The sequence below is a fragment of the Emydura macquarii genome, unplaced genomic scaffold (assembly GCF_026122565.2).
Source record: "Emydura macquarii macquarii isolate MOO-44397 ecotype Brisbane River unplaced genomic scaffold, CSIRO-AGI_Emac_v2 contig_1253, whole genome shotgun sequence".
Lineage (NCBI taxonomy): Eukaryota > Metazoa > Chordata > Testudines > Chelidae > Emydura > Emydura macquarii.
In genome coordinates this window covers 62933657-62954195 of record NW_027131390.1, presented here as the reverse complement: position 1 = coordinate 62954195, position 20539 = coordinate 62933657, and the positions used below count along the sequence as shown (strand labels likewise).

Genomic DNA, 20539 nt, shown 5'->3' with positions numbered 1-20539 from the left:
CGCAAGTCAATGGAGCCATGCCAGTGTCAAAACAAGAGAAGAATCAGGACTATTCTGTATAAACCAAAGTGCCATATAAAAGTCTCAGTAGGAAAAGGAGCAACTAAAAACAGCAACTGAGGAAAGCCAGAACAAACTGAATGTTTTCCAGCAAATAAGTGAGAGCACAACAGCTCCTGAGGGAGGCCGGACATGTGAGGGAAATGGCTTCAGCAGACATGGATATTTTATATTCTCATACAACAGATTTCTTAGTGAAAGTGGGTGTCAAAGGTGCCGAGAAGAGATGAGAGAATTAAGAGTATCTAGATTTAAAAAAAACATTATCTATGTATTTATTTGCAGATGCAATTAAATCCCTTTGGCACCATTTCAATGACCGGACAGGGCTATGGCACAACTCCGCCACCCAGTCGCAATTTCCAGCTATTTAAGGTATCTCTCTCTGCCCCACCCTTCTTGATAATCTCACACGTTCCCATTGGAGTTCTGCTCTACTCACTGTGTAGAATAAGCTTAAATGTCTCAAAACAGGAAGCCAAATCATGCTCTTAGCAGCCCTTTTTAAGTAAACATTCTTGAAAACTCAGTGGGTGACATGGGTATATATTATACAACTGAGGCCGGGACCTTTTCTCCCTCTATGTCCTGTGCCATCAGTTACCCAGTGTTGAGTCTCTATTTTGGGTCACAGCAGGATCAGATTCCCACTTGCATCATTTTATTTTTCTAATCTCGATCCTATTGTCTCTTCCCTCCTTTTGTGTTTTCTCTGTTTTATTGTCATCTTTTAATCTGTTTTCTAGTCTTTCTCTCTCTGTTTAGGCCTCAGTACTCTTTCCTTCCCAACACCCTGTCTCGTTTAGTCCTCCATTCGCTATTCAGTGACCTCTGTGCTGTTTCCTTCCTAACAATGCCCCTTTTCTCTCTCCCACAGGCAGAAACATATTTCCAGCTCTCTCAAGCACACATCCCCCCCTCTTACACACAGACACACACTCCCATTCTCTCTCTCTCGCATAAGTGCTTTTCTTACTAGCCTATTTTCTCTCTCATCCGCTTCTCCCTGTCTCTTCCCTCCCCTCCCCGCAATTTATGCTGTCATAAATTTGAGAAGTAATGAGAACACAAAAACATCTGCCAGATTTATAAGATCCCACAAGTCTCTTCTGCATTGTTTTATGAGGGACTTTTGTGACTCTACAAAAAAAAATCTAGACATTTTTCCACCAGCTCCCACTACTTTAAAATGGATGGCACATAGATGGGCTATATTAAAACTATTACATAACTCATGATTTTATTTTAGGTATTACTAGCATGAGGAGATCCACTAAAACAGAAATGTATCTTTTCCCTCTCTCGCTCAGCTGGCATGTTGAACTGTTGTTTTAAGGGCATGTACCGCAGCATCCACACACACGTTCGAAACCTCAGAGCAGTCATTCTTTGAAAAAGCATGCGGCAGGGCATGAGAACAGAAAATCCCTTCTTTAAAATTCACAGAGGAATAATATGCACCAAGATTTTAAATGACCTATCATCTCAGAAGGCTTTCAATCAGCAAGGTCACCCACTCTCTGACGTGTGGCTCTGTATCTCCATCCCTCATGAGTGCTGAAGTCACCTTCCTAAAAAATTAGTTCAAAATGTTCAAACCTGGGTGTCTTCAACTTAGGCTCCTAAACCCAGCTAGTGTGTAGGTACTCAAATAGAAGGGGCCTGATTTTTCAGAAGTTCACAGTAACCCAAGCTGCCACTGAACTCTATGGAAGCTGCAGTTGCTTAGCACTGATGGAAATCAGGCCAAATCTCTCTCTAAGTGCCTTCAAATGGATTTAGGCACCCAAATTTAAACTGTTTAGTATTAGTGTTTCTTACATCTTAAGAAGTGATCTAGAAATAGCTGAGGTATGAGTTAGAAACCATACCACTCACACCACCTTAACTCTGCCCCTGTGGAGATGACTGTAAGCAGTTATATGTGCTTGCCACAAATCCACTTCACCACCCATAGTCAGACATTTTGACTCCATCACTGTGCTCTGTTGAGCAGTAATGGTTTGGGAAGTCCTCGATGCTGGCTACCATAGCCCACATTGTCACCTCAAGACCATCCCACCATACTTTACCCTGTCCTAACAATACCTTGTATGTTCTCAGTGCCTACAACTCCAGATCTGCACTGCTATTCACACACTCCCACATGCTCTCCTGTCCTCTGTGCCGCACCATTGCTCTGCAGAGAACTGTTTGTTTACACATCATTGGATCACCAGGGTCATCGAGGGATAAGATAACGTGACATCTCAGAGACGACTTCTTATAAAAATGAAATGGCTTGGATAGCTTTAAAGTTTTTAAGGTGCCCCACTATACTCTGTTACTCTCCTCTATATCTTTGGCATGGTTACAGTCCTGCGATCCCCCACAAGGACTCTTCCTCCATAAAGGGGAGGGTGTTCGGGGGTTTGGTGTGGGAGGCATTATCTTGACCTCTTATTTCCTGTTTTTCAAAGGTTAGAGTTTAGCTTTTTCAGTCCTAAAGCAGGGAGGAGTGAAGGGTGTATGGTGCAGTTGGCATTATATTGACTGTGCCGTTCTAGTTTTCTCACATAGCTATATGTTTAGCTGTGGGTGGGTGTGGCTCATTTGTGAGATGTCTGAGTTGGTGGGTGCTTCCATGTTCTGGGAAGACACAAGGCAGAACTGGGTAATCATAACTCCGTATTAATGAAGGTTTTTTTGGTAGCGAATACGTTGTTGTAAATGTTGATGCTAGGATTTTTTGTGTGGCAAGAAAGCACTGGTTTAGACTTATTTCCACCTCTTCATTCTGGGGTATGGCAGCTGACCAATTTTGTTTTTCCTCTGTTATCAAGCCACTTTTCCACTAGGACCCCAATCCTACTCCTATTGAAGTAAATAGGTGGATTGCCCCGCAGGGTGTCATGAATGCTTCACTCCAGGCAATAGCAGATTATACTGGAAGAGAAATGTAGCTGGCAGTTTGAGGGAGTCTAACACAGTCTTATTACCTCTTTGATGCATCCATTCTGCAGAAGTATTCCATGTGGTAGCTTGTTCCTAAACCAGATCCTCACTCACGGAAGCACAGAGCATGCTACTCCTGTTGCTCTGAGACAGATATAATTTATTTCAGGCTGTATTTTGCCACTGTTGCCTGTGAACAGAAATGTGGGAGAATTTAAAGCCACTTACTGACAGCATAGCATGCCTACCAGTTAACAGCCATCAAGTATGATAGATAGTGGTTTTCAGACAGGATCCAATCCAGCCGTCAGAACCCAATTTGCAAAGCATGTTGTGAGGGACATGATATTTTTTTTGTAGGAGATTAGTATCATTTAAAATTATTAAAACTGAAGGCAAACTACTATGCTTTTGTAGGAAAACTGAATGCCAGGGGAGCTTAAAGATCTAGAGAATTATAATTAGCGTCAAATGTATTGTTGTTTAATGTTTAGCTCGGTCTTGTTATAATCACACAGCAAAAAGGAGTAATGGAGGCCTCTTCTTTCCATATGTTCAGCTGAAACAAAATCAAAAGCTGGTATGCAAGAGCTATAAATCAGCTAATATATTTTAGGAACTACAGAATGATCAAAAATACAAAAAAAAAAAGTCTCCTAGAAAGAAATTATGACTCATAGTTTATATTCCCTTTAGTGTTGCTATGGAAAAGGAGGGTAGTGCTACAGGTCATACAGCAGATACTAATCCGCGATTTGAAAGAAAGATAAATAGCAAACTCTAGCAGATTCACTTTGTGCTAGAGGAATGCACTTCAGCACATGCGATGTCCACACAAGAGACACTGAAGGTGAAACTTAGTTACATCAAAACATACACGATTAGAAGAGTGAGTTGAGTTTAGTGCATACCTCAAAGAAAGGCACATACACTTGACAGGGGAGTGGATCGGGAAGAGAACATGGTTGGAAAAAGGGCAGAGAAAAATAGAAAAATAAGCATAAGTGTCTTAAGGTATTCTACACACACACAGCTAGATTCCACCTAGGGTTGATGTTGGCTGCAGTGTAAACCCTGGCACATGGCTTCAGCAACAGAAACTCCAAAGCGGCAGAAAAAAGATGCAGCCTTTCTTCCACTAGCTGGGAATGTGAGGGGCACAGACCAGAAGGGGGGGTGTTGTGCCCATAGATGCTGATTCAGCATTTGCATTATTTTTGCTGGAGAGTCTCCTACGGAGCCCCAGCTATGAGCATAAGCCAAGCACTAACAAAGGCAGGTGGTAGTGTTAGGGCTCCCCCACCCTGTCCCCTCTCAGTTCCTAGACACAGTTCGCCCGAAAGCAACAGTCCAGAGTCCAATCTGCAGGCACTCCGCAAAGAGTTTATTGGGGGTTACACTGACAAGCTTAAAACCCTAACCTCCAAGCCCCTCACACCAGGTGGGCTTATTTCTCTATATGCCGATAGTTTCCTCCCCCTCCAATCCTAGTTCTATATGCCCATAGAACTCCCTTGTTCCCTGACCATAGTCCCATACGCTGACAAAATTCCCCTTTTCCCCTCCTTTTTCTTGATAGCTTTAATTATACTTGTAGCCCCCCCCCCACCCCCCCCTGATACCACCCCCTTCCAATATATGGTCATATTCCATTTTTGGGAGTCTGGGTCTGAGGACTTTAGTACAACTCCTTTTGTATTCCATGGGGAGGGCAGGGAGTGGTGTCACATCTTGGCCATGGTCCGTTTATAGCCCTATGTTTGTTTCTTTTTAACGTCTCCCTTCACCTCCCTTGCTTTCCCAGCCGATTGCTTGGCCTTGCTCTGGTGTCTGTCTTGAAGAGTCAGAGCTGTCCCTCACTTATGTATTCATATATCGCACCTTCACTATGCCTTGAAACATTTTAACTGCATCCCTTATCTTCTCACAGTAATAAAGAAAAACCCACCTAATTGCAAACAGGCAAGAGGCACACACTATATCTTTATTCTTTGCTAACATATGTAGCTCAGAGACTTTAACTTTCAGGTAGGCCCAGAGGCCCAGAATCCCATCTCAGGCAAACACACAGGCCTAAATATTTATATGAACTTACATTATATGCTAACAGGTAGTACAACTGCCTGTGCTCCATTGAGATGAATCTTCCCCCTAGCAAGCAGGGGATTGAAGTGGCACAGGGAAGTGCAATTTATGCACCCTTGTACCAGCACTTGTGAATCTCGCCTATGTTACTTTACTCACCTTTAGGGGGGAAAATAATGAGAAAGGATGGGTTTGCAAACCACAGTTGTCCTCCAGCACTTTCAATGATGAGGTATGGTCAGATAATTGGCTGTGAAAATGACACCTTGACACCTCACCTTCATGCTCCATCAGTAGCCTATGCAGCAAGTTTGCTCAGGTTACAGGTTCAAAACCAGGTTTTTTCCCCAACTGCAACCTCAATTTGTCATCCAAAAATTGAGCTGTGTCCTCTCCTTTGTATGTAAGTACCAACAGTAAAGACCCTGGAATCAGAATTTAGTTGGAAATTTTGCTAATGATGCACCAGTCAGAGCAGATTGGAGCTTGCATTTCTGCAGCTGTGTTGGCTCTGCACTGCTGACAGCAGTAAAACTTTTTATTGTGGCGATGAACTAAGTGAATAGGATTAGGGAGACACAGAGCCATATCATGTCCTCAGTCTACATGCGCAGCTCTCTCATTGACATCAATGGGAATTGTATGTATGACTCTGGGGCATAATGTCACTCACAGGGCCCAATCTAAACCCCCTGAAGTCAATGGAGACTTTCCAATGACGTTAGTGGCTGTTGGACTGGTCCCATTGTCAGCAGGTATGTTAGCTAACAAGGTGTCATTTTTACTCTAGTTTTTCTGAGCATACCCATTAACTTGTATGGCCATCAGTTAATTGTAGCATTAGAGAGGTGACCTGGCCAGATCGAAAAACGTATTTTAATTTATTCAATGTGAACAATGTAAAAATGCCATAACTTCTGGCATGTAGATCTTATTTCTTTTTGATCAACAAACCTCTTGTAGAGCACTCCATCAATGTTTGCATTCTACGCTCTCCTTATTTGATGATAAAAAGAATAGAGAAGGCCCATATCACCATGTCTTTTTCACAGAGGTGTCTTCTTATAGTGTCCAGGGCCACAGACAGCATATTAAGGTCAAGAGAATGCGCCTTTCCTTTCACCCAGAAGTGGATAGGAACACCAGAAGTTTTTATGGCACTGGAAATAGAAGCATCAGCAGCTATACTAATGTAAGTATTTCTACCATGTAGTCCTTATTGTATTCAAGCTTTGTGCAACACTCACATTGATTTCAGTGGGAGTTCATACACTGAAGCTGAGTACTAGCTACAAGCTTTTATCATCTGAGAAATAGTAATGTGTAAATACTTTATACATAGAGACCTCAATCTTTTACATGATGTAAAGGGTATCCAGAGAAGTAGATGCACCTTTGTTAAAATATACAAAGACATACCTGTCATCACAAAGAATACTCATGCTTGAAAACTGTATGTTGTCAGGTTGGCAATCATGTATTTTTTTAAAAATATCATGCTGCCACTGCAGATATACTGCCATGAAAGTATATTCTAGGGACTAATATTCATCTTCAGGAGTCAGGGAAAACAAAGACAGAAAGGGTATTTAAGAAAGCTTGGAACAAAGGAATTTCTCTCTCTCTGATTTATGGGATGCAGTAAAAGGAGATAGCAGAAAGCAGAATAAACTTGTGAATTTTATACAAAGATCATTTTTATGTTGCTAGGATTACAGACCTGTTAGTTTTTGTAAATGTATAAATATATAATCTTAGGGGAGAAAAGGTTTAATTCTGGCCCTAACATTGATCTGTGTGTACACAATGTTACTTGAAGTTATTATTTGTACCAATTCTCTATTGGGCTAATTTTTCAAAGGTGCTGAACACCTGCAGTTCTTATTGTACAGGGGATTTAAAGCTCTTAGAACACAGAGCATGTAATTAATTCGTGTCTATAAACGACAAAACGTGTCTGCCATTTTTTCAGTAGTACTGTTTGAATTAAAGCTTATAAGAAGACACAAAACAGACATATCTGGAAGTGAAATGTAAACATTATGTTAGGTTCCCTAGCTAGCATTTCATGGCTGCAGGAAGTTGACAATTGTTCCATAAAGGTTAAACATGTATGCGTTGGCCTGTCAGTAAAATTAAGTCAACTAGGGCTACGTGACACTCTTGCAGACAAGTTTATCTGTGTGACTAAATGAAATGTACAGTCCAATACAATTATGCTTGTAGGAGTATTTAAAAGTATAGTACAATGCAATAAAAATGCAGATGGAACTATCAGATTCAGCAAGCTGTATGAAAATATTCAGATGGTTTAGCAAACTGGCAAAGTGGTGTCTGAAAAGTTAAATTTGAGAAATGGTGCTTGGATATGTAAATAAGGGGGAACAAGAAATAAATGTAATTGGGACAATTGGGATGCAAACTCTAGTAAATGTTTAGTCTTTAACTTTATCTTTACCAACTCCTAAAATTGCTTTGCCCAAACATGAACATGGTAGTATTAGATTGATTTTTTTTTTTATTTACTTCATCACATCTGTAGTTAGTTACAAGTATTGAATAACTGAGTTACATTATAGCTAATACAAAATAATATAGCTGCATGGATTATGTTGTCATTCTTACAGATGATAGTTCTTGTATGATACTATATAATAAAGAGCTTAACTTTTAATATTGCTTGCTTACAATGAACTCTGATTAGGGGCTAATTTCCAGTGTGACTTGCAGGTTCAAGGGACTGCCCCTCCATGCAGTGATCTCTCTTAAGCATTTGGTAATGTGTATTTTTTTCTTAGAAAACTTCAAATGATTTATAATTCTAAATACAACGTGAAGGAAGCATGTTAGTGCAATGTTATGTAACGAGAATTCTCAGTATTCAAAAGAAAACAAAACAGAAAAACAAAAACCAAAAATGTATAAAAAAAAACAAGGATGTAAGGTAACGGTTTTATCCTTTTTTTTTTTTTTTTTTCCCTTTTTACATTTATAAGTAGCTGAAATGAATATTCAAAGGGACAAATTTCTTTAATCCCTCATTTTTAATGTTTTTTTTTTTTAAATTTGCAAACTAATTTGAGAATATTTTTTTATTTTTGTTTTTGTTTTTTTGTGAAAGTTGTAATGTTAGCGGAGAATCCAACTCCACGGCTTGTATAATTTGGCATTTATAATTCCTCCTCGTCACACAGTTCAAACCACAACACACTGTTATCCTTCAACATTCTGTCCAACACCCTTTTTTCAAAAATTGTCCTTACATCCTGGTAACTATCTAACTCATCAGTAGGTATTGCGTTATATATACGAAAATCTTTATATAGATAAGTTATGCTACTTTCAAAAAATTCTTAGATACAATCTTGTGTAGGTGCAAAGATGGAAAATATACTTCTCTAAGGGATAAGTAGTAATTTAATTGTGTTACTTGAGTGTGCATTCTTTATGCTGGTAGTATAGATTTTTTTTTCCTTCTTTTTTTCACATTCTGCCCTTCTGCTCTTTCACTGTATTGCCTCTGTTTCTATCATATCATCCCTTGTTTCTATCCCTGTAACTTTTGCCAACATGCCAAGCATTACCTAAGATCTCACCAAGTACTGTAGCTAATTACATTCATCCTTGTCAGTAATCTATTTCTATAAACTGCTGTAGATTACAAAATCATCTCTCCCTTTGCCATATAAACACAGTTTTTTCTACTAAGTGACTAACAAAAGACTCTAGGTGACAGCATGGCCCCAGTGACCCAATGGCAAAAATCCCACTGACGTCAATGGTGCAGGATTTCACCCTTTGCATATTTTGCTCTTCTAGTCTTAATGTAAAATGAAGCCATGTCCAAAATAAAATAAACACAGTATATACAACAGTGACTGAATCCGTTAGCATATGTAGGACACGGCAAGGCAAGCTAAGCTAGTGTGTTCAGTGACATTAGGTTTTTATATAAACTACTCGTAGCTGCAAAACACTGCAATAAGAAGAAAAAATAATATTTCTTGACTACTATCCAAGCACTTCCCTGATCTAACTTAAAAAGCCAGTTGACCAGCTTGCCTCCACTGGTCAGTTCTTTTCCTGATATTTCTAATTGCAGCAACTCTTAAGTTAATATTACAAGCTATTTGACTTATATAGGAGTGGAGCACCTTATAGGTTGATTGCATAGTAGATCCTGTTCACTCTGCCTCTCAATACTATGCAATACATTAGCACTGCATAGAAAACAACTAACAATGTCACCCCATGTGTTGTATGTGTAACAGAAATATACGCTGCTTGTCTGCTTAACTAAACCTGTTTGCATTTTGGAACATGAAGGAAGGCTCAGATTTATTATGCAATTTGGTCTATCTGGAGAACAGCTGCTTGGGTTGATTCTTCTTCAGACTGTTCTGTTTCCTCACCGGTTGGTTTGTTTCTTTCATCATACAGTCTCTGGCTACAAACTTCTAGTGCTGTCCCATACTCTTCATCATCTTCAACAATTGAAAGCTCAATGTTGCTATTTATCATTGCATCCCCTTCTCTGCTTTCTTTCTCTAGGGAATCAGCTATTGCTTTGCCTTCCTCAATTAGAGAAGTTGGAGTTGTCATATTAGAGAGCCCCTCAGTAAATGAGGTCTCCTCGTCATTCACTGCCTGCTCGCTGCTTGTAGTTTCTGTTGGTTTGTCCTCATTTTCAGCAGGGGTCTCTCCTTCATGAACTTTCTTCACGTTGAATGTGAGGGGAGACACTTTGAAAGAGGAACTTTTTGAGGAGGAGGATTTCTGGTGATGTGAAGTGAGCGATTTCTTAATCTTCTCCCTTCGTTCAGGAGACACAATTTTTGTGCTGAACTTATTCATCTTTTTCTCAATATTTTGGCGAGAAAATGCTTTCTTGAGGCTGTCCACTTTCTTGAGACTTGATCTTTTTATCTTCTCAGCTCTTGATTCTCCCATTTTTTCCTCTCCACTGTCATCCAGACCCTCTTCGTCATGAGGCATTTCATCATCAGACGATAGCTCCACCGTGTGCAAGGCTTCTTCCAGAGATTTGTTCTCATCCACAAACTCTTCCTTTCCTTCTGTGATACTGGGAACAGGTTCTTTCACAAACACATTAGCAGGAATCTCATTTTCCTCCTGAAAGAGTTGACAGTATTTGAGTTTCATAGTTCACAGGACACAAAATAGATAAACAAAGCACAATGCTGAACAATGTTACATTGTTTTTTTTTTTTTTTTTTAAACAATGAGATGATGGAAGCTGAGCATTTTTTATTGTTTTGGTATATTTAACGAGCAAGAAACCACTCAAAGCCCTTTCAACCATTCTGTTGTACAGCTTAAGACTAATGAGTTGCCAACTGTGAGGTTTCAGAGAGCTCAGGAGAGAAAGAGACCGAGAATGGAAATCATATTCTGTCATTTAAATTAGATATTACTAATAAAGAGTTTAACTACAAAGCTGTAAATCTAAGGCTAGAGTTGTGGTTAGTGCATGAGTTTGCACTGGGAAGTCTGGGGGCGATTCTTGGTTCTGTCACAAACTCACCATATGACCTCAGGCAAGTTACATAACCTCTCTGTGCCTCAGTTTCCCTATCTCTAAAATGGGGACATACTGCTGACCTACCCCGCAGGGATGGCGAGGCTTACATCATTAAAATGTTATGCATTTTGAGATCCTCAGATGGAAACTGCAATATGCAAGCAAAGTAGGATTAGTTGTGTTTGAGAGAAAAAAATACCTGGTTGTGAAAAGTCAATAAAGAGTATGTTTGTAAAGAATGGACCAAATCCTCACCTGGTGTAAATTAGTTAAGCCTCACTGATTTCAACAAGTTTTATTGCTGCTGACGATATGGTCCCGTATTTTTAGTTCTGTTTAACTTTAACTACGGAAGCTTGAACCTTGCTGTCACAGTTTGATGAAGCCAGATTTTGCCCACTTCGAGTCACATGAGGATGAGATATTTGGCATGCTGCTCTCACCCTGCCCATGTCCGCACCGCCTCTGGCTGCAGCGGTGTTCTGCAGGGTTGAGCTCCGTGAGGAGGAGGGGGCAACAGAATGGGGCGAGGCTTGGCTTTCAAGGGAGGTCCTATGGGCTGCCATAGGGGCTCCAGCACTAGTATGGAGGTACAGGATTTCCAAGTGGGGTAGCCTTGGCCTCCTGCAGGTCCCTCAGTGATTCCTTTGAGCTGGGTGAGGACTAACCCTCAACCCCTTATGTGTGGGTGGGAACACGGCCTCTCCTTTCCCTCAATGGAATATTGTGGGAGAAACTCTGAAAAACTGCACAGGTTTCCCTGTCCTGTGGGTTTTATGGTAGGAGAGGTGATCCAGCCCCTGATGATTTGAATATGTTCTATTTTCAATACAGAGGGAATGGTACTGATTTTTATTATTATTATCATTATTATTATTTTGGGGGGACGGGATGGGACATATAAACTAAACATATATGTGAAACTTCTAAAAAAAATAAATGAAATTGCAAAATCACTTTACAACATGCAAAAATCAGAGGAACCAAATTGTTACATGCCATAGGGAATGAATAATGGTACTTTGCATCAAGCAGTTGAGCTGGACAGCATTTGCTTTTTTTTTTTTTTTTATAACGAAGAAAGGCCAGGGAGGAGGGATGTATTTCAGAAGTCTGAAGAGTTTCTAAATGAAGTTAAGTGGAGGCTGAGCAGGGCAAAGAACTGGAATTGGGAATTAAGGGCCTCATCCTGTAAATAGATACTACTGAGCACAGCACGTGCAAGGATGAGTAATTCAAAGGGGACATCTCCCAGTAGTAAGCACTCTGCTTGGTGGCAGGTTTTTGCAGGATTGTGTCCTAAGAAAGAAAAGCAAGCAAACCTAGAACACCTCATCTATTTATTTTCCTATTGTTGTAATATCTGCATGTTCTGCATTCATACTACTTATTTTATCATTTTTAAGTAGGCAAAGCTTAGGAGATACCCCATTCAACTCGTTTAGAGCTGCAGCCGGGGGGGAGAAAGGGGGGGGGGGCAAAGGTTCAAAACATATCTTTAGATATGGAAAGCACTGTATGCCAGATGTGATGGTGACAGATCTGGCCTTACTGGACAAGAGCCTGCATTTAAGGGAAAAATACCACAAGCAATTCAAAATCTCTGTTCCTTAGCACAGAGCATGATCCCTAGAAAAAATGGTCTCTTGGGTTAAGATTTCTGGTGAAGCTGCACAGAAATGACTGCATGAATGCATTGCAAATACCAAACTACATTATGTATGTGACTTGGTTTTTTAAAATAAAAAGTCACGTTCCTTTGCTGCTAGCTTGTAACACGAAGTAGCCTTCCTGGAAACAAATTATATGTACACCTATGAACAGAATTTTAAACCAGTGTGCTTCATATGTGTGAGGAATATACTTCGTTACAGAAGAAAAAGGATGGAAAACAACGGTGTGCGATATTTGTACATATTTTACTATTCTGTTGTTTCTATCAACCTTCTTGAACTAACAATCAGTAATAAACTTGGACAAATGACACTCCCAAAATGCTCTGTACTATTCCTAAAATGGAATCCTAATAAAACAATCTCTCTTCTTGCCACATGTCTGCATATAAAGATGTCGTTCTGGTGCTGAGCACTGTAAATACATGGGCCTGGTATGTAATCTTGTGATTTTTAACTTGGCTTACGGTGACTAGAAAGCAAGTATTTATTCAGCAGCTTTAAAGATAAAAAAAAGTTCTTACTGCAATACAAATGTTTATAATTTTCTCCAATTTGATTACTGAAATATAGACTATATGAGTGGATACAATTCGACTCTTAATATAACTAACTATCTGGAGAATCAAGTATAAGAAAAAGTATAAAAGTTTACTGGGCCTTGTGTATTCTTTTCAAATCAGGACATTTAGAAGTTTTGTGTATAGTTCTATATGTTCCAGTATTCAGGTATAAGAATGTAAATAAGACAAACAGATTACAAGATTTTAGACAATCTCTTGTAAACTACGTGGTTTAGGATTTATTAAGATTTACTTTAAAAATTGCATTACATAAAATAAAGGGCCCAAATCCTGCTTTGATAGAATGCCCTTTGACTTTAATCAGAGTTCTGTCTGAATAAGGATGAATGGGATCTTAAAAATATTTAATATAGAAAAGTGGTTTCACATGAAATTGATCATATGCTGAGTCTGATCCAGAGACGAACCAATACTGTTCAGTTCAAGGTCAATTCAGTAATATTTTGAAACTGTTTGTTAAACTAAAGTACTGCAGATTCTAAAAACATTATAAATATTTTATTTTAATGTAAAAAACCATTTGGGAGGTTGGAGCATCCAGTTTTCAATATAGGTAAAAATTCATAACCTCTATAATGCTCCTTAATAATCAACTAATTATTCATTTAAAGTTATGGAGATGGGGTGTGCTTGTGGCTAAAGCACAGGACTGGGAATCAGGAAGTCTGGCTTGTATTCCTACTTGTCACAGATTTCCTGTGCAAATCAATCTTTGTGCCTCAGTTTTTCCACCTGTAAAATGGAGATACTATCCTTTCTGAATGGGTGTTGAGACTTGGCTCATTCATGTTTGTAAAGCGTAATGGGATCCTTGGATAGCAGGTACAACAAAAATGCAAATTATAATATGTAGAATAAAATCTCTGGGTAACGCACAGAAGACACAAAAGTAATGCTTTGCTGCTAAATACTGTTTTAAAGATCATTACTATGAGCATATTAATAAATGGGATATCAATAACTTTGACTGAAATCTACCCAGCAGTCCTTATGAACTCCATTATGTTACATTTGGTTGTATTAATTAGGTTGTAGAACTGTAGTAGGATGAGCACACTATACTTTAAAACTCCAGCATGTATCTATCATATATTAATTTTTCCAGATGAAATTTAAGCATCCGATCTCTTGAACTGAATCAAAACCAGGAGAAACATGCTAACACGTTCTGAGATGGGGCCAAAATAGATCTTTCTTCCATCCCCCACAGTTAGAAAGCTAAAACAAAGCTTGCATTTTTCCAGATGAGTCAGTCATTACTATACACAACCATCGAGTGGCTTTTCTGTATTCGGTTTCTAACGTCATCAATGGGGACACAATTCTGCAAGTGCTTCCTTTATGTGGAACTCCTACCAAAGTTAACAGAAATTTGACCTGATAGTTTCTGCAAGATCAGGTCTTTAGTCAGTATAGGGGTTTTAAGCTGTCATTTTGTGGGCCCTTGTTTGAGATATATACTTCTCCTCTATAATAAAAGGCATGGAAAGGCCTCACCTTCGTAACAATGTACTATAAAAATTGAACCAGGTAAGTGAATATTAATAACAAACAATAGTGAGAATTGTTTTTTTTTTTAAATCACCCACCACTGACTGTGGCTAGAATCACCACTGAAGACAAACATCTCTGCATGCACGGTGTGGAGGAAGATCGCATTTAACTGCCTACATCTGGGGTAGACTGTATAGAGGACGTCACATGCAGCAGAGAACTTTTCTGAAGCCCCACTCCCTTGTTATTTTGCAGAGGGTCGTTAGATGCTTAGCTACCTAATATTTCTAAATGAATGTTTTGCCCAATGAAGTGCAGATTTCTGTCAAGAGTAAGGTCACTGCTGCTCAGGGCAGCCTTTAACTCTTTCCACTTTTCCTCAGACCACACCTGCTCTTTAAGTTTGTAGAAGGGTGTGGGTTGAGATATGTTTTATTTCTAGCCAGCAGCGCACAGTACTAGGGAGGTTTTTGAGGCAAGTTTTCTAATAAGTTAATAGCTTACAGTACATCACCCACAGCCTGCTTGCTTGCTTTCCCTTTGTTTCTTTACTTTTGAACACGAGGGTGCTTTTTCAGATCGCTGTTTGTTAGGATGGTTGATGCAACAAAATGCAATCGCAGAGTTAATTTTCTCTTGCTCGTTTCATTTCAGGGACAAATATTCACTAACTGCAGTGACTGGAAGGGGCTAAAACACCGATTTACTTACCCCTGGCTCCAATTTACATACTTTTCTGTCCCACCCAATAGTAAACAAGATATTTTATTGAAACACGAGGCTGTATTCCTCTTTATTTTGATTTTTAGTACATCAGCCCCCTTCACTGTGTCTTAATGCATGTCTGACAGCATGAAATTTGTTCTGAACCCATGCAGTCCAAAATCATGCTGGTCATGTGGTTACAATAAAACAGACAGGAACAATGCCAAAGCTTAACAAGGATTTGAAAACAGTCACTTCAGTGTTTCAGAGTGCTGCACCACTTATGGTATTCGTAATATTTTTTAAAGACATGTTTAGATGTAACAACATTAAAAATATGGCATCAATTAAAGAAATATGCAAACTAGGAACAATGCAGAAAGTCTAGGGAGAAATTAAGAACGTTTGAATACAAAATATGCAAATGGATAGTTTTCTAAATGTGTTTTCATAATGTGTGTATACATTGAAGGAAATCTGGCATTAACAAGTCTCAGCCCGTCCTCAGAAAATATAAACGCTGAGCTCAGTCAGGTCTTCCTTACACACCCAATGCTCCTGTTAAAATAACAGGGAGCAAACTCAAATGCAGAATTGAGTCCCAAATCTATGCTTCTCTTTCACATGAAGTTGTTTTTCTAGAACAGGAAACTGAGTCCTTTAATGAGACACACGCAGCATGGAAGTTAAACTTGTTTTTAAGTGGTGGAAAATAAAACCGAAACTAAACAAAATCACCAAACATCCAAATTCCTTTTTTTAAAACCAAATCTGCTATTAATACTGTATCATGGCAGCAGTTGCTTCTTTCTCCCAGAGCTCCCTGCCCTTTGTCATACAAGTCCACCCATTCCCTTGTGCTTTTTCCTGTGTATAATTCTTTTGTTAGTGGGACTGCACAGAGGATTAATACTTTTCTATATTAAACATCTGTTAAAGAGACCGTACAGCTTTTGTGGAGATCTGCAGACAGGTAACACAGTTTCTAGCAGGCTTATGCAGAAGGAAAGAAAGAGGCAACCGAAAAGTCTCATGGCCACCATTTGTGATCCTTGCCAGGGTGTGGTCAGTTTGTTCCCTTGAGCTGAACACAGTTGGCAAAGAGAACAGCACAGCCTCCGGTGGTGGAAAATCCCAGCCCCTCCCATCATCACTCATGGGAGAGAATTCCAACCACTCCAAACAGCTATTTCATACCAGCCACTCAAATGTGATAGGCCAGGAGATTTTGCCTGGGATGTCAGTCCACCAGACACCTAAGTTTCTCTTAATAGCTGGTTTGTGTTATTGAAAGGAAGTATTACAATCTCTTAGCAATGTTGTTGTAGCTATGTTGGTCCCAGGATATGAGAGACACAAGGTAGGTGAGGTAATACCTTTTATTGGGCCAACTTCTGTTGGTGGACAGGTAAAGCTTTTTAGCTTCACAGAGCTCTTCTTCTGGTTTGGGGAAGGTAATCAGAGTGTCTGAGCTAAATACAAGTCAACTCAGGACAGATTGTGAAGCATAAGAGGTTCATGCATGCCATAGGAGACCACTTAAAATAAAGTGGGCAATTAAAGGTGAGCAGGCAGCAGAGCATGTTACAAATTCTTGTAACATGCCATAAAACCAGTGTCTTTGTTTAGTGCCTGGTTTTTAGCATCTAGCACAATTCTAGTTTCCCAATTTCAGTTCCCAAACTCATCTTTTGAAGCTGTTGTTCAGGTTTCCTTTGAGGATGAGGATTGAGGTGTCAGATAAGCAGAGTCACTCCATATCAATCTAACCCTCAATTGCCCACTTCATTTTAAGTGGTCTCCTACAGCATGTGTGAACTCCTTATGCTTAACTACCTGTCCCAATTTGTATTAGCTCAGACACCCTGGTTATATTCCCCAGGCCTAAAGAAGATCTTGTACCCTCCAGCAGCAGAAATGGGCCCAATAAACGATACTACCTCACCTACCTTGTCTCTCCATTTTCTTGGCAATACGTTTACTGAAGTTAAATATGACTTTTTCTTTGCTAAATAAAGGCCTCAGTCCCGATTTTCCTTTTATTTAAACCAGCTTCACAGCAGTTTAACTCCATGGATTTACACTGATGTCAAGTAAGGGTTGCTTCATGTAAGTGAGAGGAAAATTGGGTCCACCGTATCCTTGGAAGAGAGATTTAGCACAGCATCCTTCTGTACAAGGTATCGATCACTATGAGTGACACATGAAACTCTAGAAGCTGAATTTCCTTCTGCAGTCACTCATAAAAATGGGCCGACATTGTTTGGTTTACTTTTGTGACCAATAATGCATTTTGGAACTGGGTATTAAAGAAGGGCCCAAGCCAAAACCTCCAATTTGAAGGTCCCTGAACTTTTCAGAGGATTTTATTTTGCAAATATCTCCTCAAGCCCCTGCCTTGTCCTCCTTCAAATCCCTCCTTAAGACTACTCTCCACCATGATGCCTAAAATGCACTGCCAGCTGCCCACAGCAAGGCAACAAGTACTAAACTGAGACAATCAACAGCTCACCCTTACCCCACCCTTTTGTCTATTTCTTCCACCTGTTGCGTCTTTTCATAATCCTAGAATGCACGTTCTCTGGAGAAAAGCTGTCTTTTTTTGAAAAAACGTGTATAGCCCTTAGCACAACAAGGCCCTGATTCAGACCGAGATCTGAATTAAAAACCTCTGGATCAAATCAAAACCTTAGAGCCAACCCCACCCCAAACTTAAAGGTTTAAGTACCTCAAGCCCATCTTTTGGTATCGGATCCTTATGAGATAGTACTATTTTAAATTTCAATAAAATATCTTAAATTCTTTCTAGAAGTCCAGGTACTTCATCTATTCTAATACATCTGGTACATGGACAACTTGTCAGTTGCTTTTGAGATGGAAAAGACTATGGGCTGCAAAAGCCCTATACATGCCATGATCATCTCCTCATCCATCTTTAAAATACTAATTTACAGCTTCAAGAGAATAATAAGCAGCAAGGTAGGGTCTTTCCTAAAGGAATGAGCTCTGGTTTAATCAAGCCTGCCAAATCTTTAAATCTAGTACTACCTGCTTAAAAATATATCTATATAAAAGTGGAATATATAAGCTAACATGATAAAAGGTTAAATTACATTTTAGCATTTAACTAGTTGAAGTCAAATGGGATTTTCCCAAAACAAAATTTCAATGTCACTTTGTAGAAGTAAAAAGCTCGTCCTGTATTTGGTTAAAATTCACTTTATTTACAATCCACATCATTCCTTAAAAGGGAGAATATATGCAAACTGTTCATTCATTCACTGGAAGTTTGACAAACAGAAAGATGAGATTTACAACTCTGTTTGTAATAGATCTCTGAATGTACTGGGGCAGACCTAAAAATTAAAGTTGGCATTTTGTCGAGGGCAATAAGAAATATTAATACTCTAAGTGTTCTACTTCCTCAATCAAGTTGGGCAAATTACTTTTCCCCCACTTATGCCCTCAAAGAGTTAACGATTGCATTATGTGAGCGCTCTCAAAGTTTCCACACGCTCCCCTTGTGCTGCAATGAAAGCATAACAGGAGCAGTGGATTCCTTTCCCTTCAACATCCTGCAGAGCAGGGAATATAAACTGGTTGGTGAAATGCAGAGTTTTCTATGCATGCTTTATTCAGAAATGTGGCATGCATATGTTACAAACTGTACATGCTAAAACACATGGACTTGTTGGCCATGAATGTGTGCGCACTCTGTGTTGGTACTAGTAATTCTGAAATGGAAAATGGGTGTAGGCATGATAATGTAGTGGGTACTGCAGAATGGTAATGGATCTGTGACTTGCGTAACATGTGGCGCCAGTGGCATCAATATGCCAAATGTATCTGCATCTATAAGAGAGCACCCAACCTTCATGGGTTAGTGAATCAGTGTTCTTTTGAGTTAAACACCAAGAGCAGTGATAGAGAATATATTTTCCTAGGAAAAATGTACATGTGTTGCATAAGGGATGTGAGCACTGTTCATCACCAGCACCAGCCTGGAAAGTATTTGTATCCATGTAAAAAGTACGTATGTTCTACACAAATGATGAATTTGAGCACTCTGTGTTTGGCACTAGGAAGATTGAAATGAACAGTGTATTTCCATGAGAAAGCCAGTGTCTTCTGTGATTGATCATTAGCCACATTGACCTGGCAAATGCATGTGGCTCCGAGGGAAATCTCATACATTACACAGATTTAATACAAGAGGGTGTTCTCAGTGTGGAAGCATTTGCAGCTCTGATGTGTCTGGCAAATGCATGTCCAGGGGGAAGCACAAGGGTGAGGAATGAGCACGTTCACCAACCTTCCTCCTGGAATGTCCATGCCTGGCACATGGTTTCCAGTATTGCGCAGCTGTGTGTGTGGCATTTCTCACCAGTGAGGAAAGGCAACTAATTGCCTTTGCACACACCTTAGATCCCCACTGCTAGAGCAGCCTCGCCTTCTCAGAAGCCCTGGGGTGGAGGGTAAAGGAAGAAGGCCCACTGGGCTCTTCAAAAGACCTGGCTCGGAGGGGCTGTGGGAGGAAGCGTGGAGGTGGCACTGCAAGGGGCTGGGTGGCTGAGTACTGGAGAGAGGGCACCTCCAGCCACCTTCCCGTTGCAATGGGTCTGCCCCCAGGAACGGGCGCAAGAGGGAGAGGAAGGAAGAGCTTGGCCACCCCACCACCAGCTAGGGCAGCGGGCGTGAGGCGTTAAGTAAAGGGGCCCAAGTCACTGGAAGCTCAGGAGAGCGGGGTCCCGGGCCGGGTGGGGAGCAGGAGGGCCGGGCCGGGTCGGGTCGGGCCCAGCCCAGCCCAGGGGGCAGAGGCGCCTGCCGCCGGACTGACCTGGAAGATGAGCACTTTGAAGTGGTTGCGGCGCAGCAGCTGCGCGTGGTTGCTCTCCAGCCGCTTGACCTGCGCGCACTGGCGCTCCATGCGCTCGCGCACCTCGCGGGTGTGCGCGCTGACCTTGCGCGACTTCTCCAGCAGCTTGCTGACCGTGTTGCTGGTGGAGGTGTGGTGCTTGCACAGCTTGCTCAGGTCGCTCTGGATGCCCTTCACCGAGCCCTCCAGCTCGATCTGCCGCAGCTCCATCTTGTGCTGCTTCTCCTGCACCGAGTCCAGCATGTTCACCAGCTTGTCCAGCAGGGTGAGCACGGTGATGGCGTTCACCTGCGAGCCCTCCCGGATCGCCTCTCCCGGCGCGGCCGGCAGCGGGCTGGGGCTGCCCGAGGGCGCCGGGCTGGGGCTCTGCTCCTCGGAGCTCGGCGGAGCTTGGGCGCTGCTCCTCTCGGCCTGCACCCCATCCTCTCCCATGGCGGGGAGCGCAGCAGGGGCCCCCGGCCTCCGCAGCCCCCTCCTGGTACGCTCGAGGGGTGGCTGGATCCCTCTGGGACGCCACTCTCCGGGCAGGCAGCTGCTGGACACACACAATCTGCCCAACGCGGCTGCCTTCCAGCTGCTCTTAAAG

At 41.0% G+C, this 20539-nt stretch overlaps 1 protein-coding gene across 1 annotated transcript; it reads right to left on the bottom strand.

The window, feature by feature from the left end:
* Positions 1-7584: 7584 nt before the first annotated feature.
* Positions 7585-20528, bottom strand: CAVIN2 (caveolae associated protein 2). Its single transcript, XM_067548994.1, has 2 exons — positions 19915-20528; positions 7585-10212 (listed from the first exon to the last, which is right to left on the bottom strand). The coding sequence occupies exons 1-2, from the start codon at positions 20383-20385 to the stop codon at positions 9421-9423; spliced, it is 1263 nt and encodes a 420-aa protein (XP_067405095.1). The 5' UTR covers positions 20386-20528; the 3' UTR covers positions 7585-9420.
* Positions 20529-20539: the final 11 nt, after the last annotated feature.